A 5,364-nucleotide genomic window follows, 5' to 3' on the forward strand; every position below is an offset into this window, starting at 1 on the left:
CCTGTTGAAATAGTATCAAGATTTCAATGCTAATAATGTACTAGCATCTCATTCTCAAGTCTCTCGAGCTTCTCATCAAACTGAACAAGTGCACCATCATTGTCAAAATACTGAATGCGGACAGATCCGTTTATTGAGTTTGCGAAAAAAACGGAGGCATAGATTGATTATACCGGGATGATGACAATGTTGGTTATTTACATTTTTTCGGGGATATAGGTAGCAGCGCCAGAAAACGGTTGTTAATCCATACAAGGATCTGTGGCGCAATGGTAGCGCGTCTGACTCCAGATCAGAAGGTTGCGTGTTCGATTCACGTCAGGTTCATCTTTCAGATTTTTAATTACCATACCACAGGCTACTGCTACATAAATACTTCACCTGCCGGCAAGAAAATCATCATCATCATCATCATGCTCCAGCTGCACAGGCTCATTTTGGGTGGCATGACAGAATTACTCAAGTTGTAATGGCAGACTCTAAGTTCATCCGGATAGTCTTGATGCAGAAACTGGTACACTCACCGGGTTTGAGCACAAGAATTTTGAGTCAGCCAAGTTAGAAACCTTCAAAAGGGTTACTAAAGTGCTAGATAATACATATGTACAACAGAAGACTAAGACTAAGACTAAGAGACTAGGATTAGGACGGGTGAAGTGATCAAACTATGCCCACAATACATGAGGGCCTTTTCTTTAAATTACACAAGTGGAAGTATAATCTGTCCAACGGCATAAGGACTAGGACGGGTCAAGTGATCAAGCTATGCCCACAATACACTTTTAATGATTCCAAGCTCAAGCTCATATTCTGCCACATTTAGAATCTTCATAATAAGATTGTATTTTCTTTAGCTAATTAAATACATACAAAAGATAGATAAGTGGAAATGTAGATCTATATATAGGTACAGAGATTTGAGATGTCCACTTGTTTAAAGCCTTTTAAACAGTCAAAATTGCACGAAACGGATCATATAAATAACTTAACCGAAGTGCAGTATCCACTTTATATCCATTACTCTTGCATATACAGTTAAGAAGTTTTACTTATAGAATATGTCTGAAATTGCGGTCTTCTGATAGGAGAAAAGCTCGGCCACTCAATTAGATCTGCATTTTCATATGAGCATGTGTCAGAGTTGAGCTACTCAACTATTTTAATCCATGGTTCTGGCTCTGATAAATCAAAATTATTAATCACTTTTACAATGTCAAGCAGAGCCAGCATTGACACTCTATACGGAACCAAAAAGACTGCAAACGGCTTGATGTTTGCGAATGTGAAGAGGGCACTTGTAAAGAAGATCTCTGGCCTCTGAATGTCTACCTTCCTCGAAGAGACGTTGGAATACATGTTGATAAGCTGAAATAGTTGGATATTCCTTGGAACTCAATGCCTTCAAAAACTTTAGAGCATCATCCACAGTCCCAAACTTCGATATATACTGAAGAAAAGGTTCGGGATAAGGAGGGCAGTTGCTTTTCCTCATCAAGTGGAGAAGGTTCAGTGCTTCTTCAAGCTTGCGTTCGCCTAAAAGATGCTGAATCAGATTTCTGTATGTAGCCTGCCAAGGTCTCAGAGGAGCCCTATTCACCAGCTCAATCAGCAATGTGTATGCACCATCAATTCTATTCTGATTCAGGAATCCATTTACTAGAACATCCAATAAGTCAGCATCAGCTTCACAGTTTTCCTCCATCATTTTCGAAAAATAAAATAATGCCCTATCAACTTCACCAGCTGCACAATGTCCTTGTATCAAGGTTGTCCAAGTTTTCAAATCAGGAAAACACTCATTCCCTACCATCGCATCCAGCACTTTGCATGCATCTTCTAATCTTCTTGCTTTACAAAGTCCATAAATTAATTGGCCATAAGTTATGTTATCAGGTTCGCACCCTGTATTTCTCATGGTTTCCATAATCTTCTCTGCTTCGTTGAATCTTCCCACCCTAGTCAGAGACCTATGAATTAAATCATAACCGGTCTTTTCAAGGATATGCCCTGCAGCCTCAAATTTATCTACAACTCTAAACACCAAATCAAGATCCGGTGTATTACCTGCAGCAATAGCCCGCAAAAGTACACTACATTCTTTGGCTAAAGGCTTATACGGACCATCCATCATATGTTCATAAAGTCTAACAGCATCTTCTAACATCTTATTCTTCTGAAAACGCTTCGAAATCTTAATATAAGTATCAATATCCAAGTCATATCCCACACCCTTCATTTTTTTCAACAACCACCAAAATTCATCTATAGAATTATACCTCCCGAGAACCCTAACCATCACATTATAAGTTCCAATCCTATGTTCAAAACCACAGCCCTTCACAAACCACTTAAAAACCTCAAACGCCTTCAACGGACTTCGTCGTAGTCCCATCAAAACCCTAACCACAAAAACCTCCGAAACACAAATTCCCATCTCCATCAACCGTTTCTCCACCTCGCAACCCCAGTCCAACCTCTGGACAACCTCAACAACCTCCTTCACCTTACAATCCACAACACCACTCCTAACCATCATATTATAAAACCTAGTCAAAGCAGTAATATCCCCAACCATCTTCAACCTCTTAAAATGCCCAACCATACTCGTATAACTCTCCTCATCGATAACCAACCCGTATTCCTTCATCTTATTAACCGTAAACCAAAACTCCCTCATTGCAACATTTTTAGCCAAAATTTGAAGCAATAAACAAAAACTACTGGAACTAGCCTCAAACACATTTTTCTCAGTGACCCATGTCAAGAATTTAGATGCTTTTAGTGGGTCTTTATCAAGATTCTTCAATATATACACAACAGATTCATGGGTCATTTTTGTATTAAACTTGCACATTTTGTGTTCTAATTGTTGTGACCAATCTTTTGATAGTACAAGATTTATAATTTGATTTGGTTGTGATGAAAACAACATGAATTGATGATTTGTGTAATGAAATGTATTTAGGGGAGAATTAGCTACCTGAGTGAGCAGTGAGTGAGTCCTGGTTAGTTGACTAGCGACCAACGAGTTAGCGAGTCGTAGAGAACTCAGTAATATTTTCATGATCGATTGGGGGCAAAAAAGTTCAACTCCTCGGAGGTTTTTCTAGGGCTTTAGCTGAGGGGTCTGGTTAGTTCAACTTCAAACTTCGTTCGGTAGCCATAGATTTAGTTACATGTGGGCCGTAAATGTTTTTTTCCGGAAAACCCTTAATTGTTTATATTGCACCATAAAATAAGAAAAATGAGGATTTTAATACGTGAAAATTAAATTTAGGGATATTTAGCCTTTTATATGCCGGGACTAGGGTGATGTTTGTTCATAAGATATATGATTGTAATTTTTTAAAAATTTTCAATCAGATGTTTGTTTTATAAAAAATGAATTATAATTTTTATTATTTTTTCGTAGATAAACCGCAGCCGCTACGTACTGGGTAAATTTTTATCCTCCAATATGTTTTATAACTTTGCAAAATAGTTAATATATATTTTAAGAAAATATTAAAAATATATATGATCAAAAATGTAGGCTTATATATAAAAACAAATACATGATTTTCCATGTTATAAACAGATATAGGAGTAAAAAAATTTAAAAATTATAATTCAATTTTAAAGAATATCCCACAAAATAAATATAAAATAAAATTTTAAAGAATTTCAATACAATACTACACTTAATTCTCTCAAACAAACATAAGATATGATTATTTAATTTATAAGACCAATTTTGATGGGCTTAATTATTTTTAACCCATGAAATAAACATGAGCCGGTGTTATACTAGGTAGGAGATAAATTATTCAATATTTTTAACAAATAGTTCTATTTATGAATGAGTTCAAAAATGATTAAATTTGATTTATAAATAAGTTAAATTTGATTATAATATAATTTGTCATGATATATTTTGTTTAAATTCGATTAAAATATTTAATCATATTCGTGAGCAAAGAGTATGACAGTGATTCTTTGTACTTCTTTAAAATTAAAAATGGAAGAAATGTAGAGTTAGTTTGTTATTTTGATATTAGACATTATATTTATGTCTTTGATTTCAATATTTTATACTTTTATTAGATAATAGTTGTTCAATAAAATATTAGATATTTATTTAGGTGGATTTATTCGTTAAGATGTGAATAATAATCATAACAGTTAACACGGTGCGGGAAACAAATTGTCGGGCCCGATAAGGATTGAATTCGGCAAATTTAAAGCTATCTGAAGCATAAATATTTAAAATATATTATTATAAATTTTCAAATAAATAATATAAGTACCGCTATATAATTTAAACAGCCACGTAGTGTATGCTTGTAGTTTCTGACTCGACTTCGAGTGTGTGAAGTGTACCTTAGTCTAGAGAGGAGGATGACTGAACTTTGCTCTCTATCCATCAGCCACGTGTCACAATTGCTGAGTCATTTTCTCTATAAGTTTTCTTATACATATTTCTTTTCTATATACATTAATAACAAGTTAGAAACCTCACATCTGTAATCTATAACAAGATAACATACAGTTTATATATATATTTAAGCAGAATTTCATACAGATCAATTACCCAATAAATATCTACTATTATAATAATTATAAAGATGAGGAAACAAAAAACGGTAGATAGTCCGTTGAGACGCCTGAAGTTGCAAATCCCAAGATGAGGGGGACGTCGAAATAGGGGCATAACATTCATCAGGGACTCCGGTGAGCTGTTCTTGATTCATCAACTTTATAATTGTTTAAATGATTTTAGTTTATTTGGTATGCGATTAATATGTTAGGATGCTTAAATATATATAAATAACCGTCATGTTTAAATTGTTATGGATTGTAGAGAAATTATAAAATCATAATTTTTATGATTTATATTTGTGTGTCTTCCCTCTTTAGGGTTATCAGATATAGTAAACGATCCCCAATCAATCTGGTATCAGAGTTAGAAAAATAGGCCGAGAAGATGAACAACAAAAACATAATTAATAACCATAGCAAATAGTAGCAAGCATTAAAAATAGTAAAATTTACTGTAGCAAATAGTAGGAAGCATTAAAAGTTGAGTGGAACAAAGTTCAAAATTTCGGAATAAATAGTAACCAATGAATAGTAACCGATGAATAGTGAAAATTGAATAGTAATTATGAATATGAATAGTAAAAAACAAAAATATTAATATTAAAATTTGAAAATAAAATGAGACCTCCAGAAAAATTACTAAGAGATAATAATAAAAGTTATAAATCTAAAAGAATAGCAAATCTATTAATTTATTTTATAGTAGAAAATAAAGAAACAAAACAAATGTGTAAGAAAATTCTATATAGACAGTTAATATACTTATATAAATAAAATAAATAAATA

The 5,364-nt window shown here is 33.4% G+C and overlaps 1 protein-coding gene and 1 non-coding gene across 2 annotated transcripts; one reads left to right on the forward strand and one right to left on the reverse strand.

Moving 5' to 3' along the window:
- Positions 1-255: 255 nt before the first annotated feature.
- On the forward strand, positions 256-327 carry TRNAW-CCA (transfer RNA tryptophan (anticodon CCA)). The gene has a single exon. It is a non-coding gene; the product is annotated as a tRNA-Trp (tRNA).
- A 910-nt stretch (positions 328-1,237) lies between these two features.
- Positions 1,238-2,833, reverse strand: LOC141690534 (pentatricopeptide repeat-containing protein At3g48250, chloroplastic-like). Its single transcript, XM_074495325.1, has one exon. The coding sequence runs from the start codon at positions 2,831-2,833 to the stop codon at positions 1,238-1,240; it is 1,596 nt and encodes a 531-aa protein (XP_074351426.1).
- Between the last annotated feature and the right edge of the window lie 2,531 nt (positions 2,834-5,364).

Source organism: Apium graveolens, chromosome 10 (assembly GCF_009905375.1).
Source record: "Apium graveolens cultivar Ventura chromosome 10, ASM990537v1, whole genome shotgun sequence".
NCBI classification, from domain to species: domain Eukaryota; kingdom Viridiplantae; phylum Streptophyta; class Magnoliopsida; order Apiales; family Apiaceae; genus Apium; species Apium graveolens.

Excerpts from the sequence above, each read along its gene's own strand:
- LOC141690534 (XM_074495325.1), bottom strand. The coding sequence starts at position 2,833 with ATGACCCATGAATCTGTTGTGTATATATTGAAGAATCTTGATAAAGAC.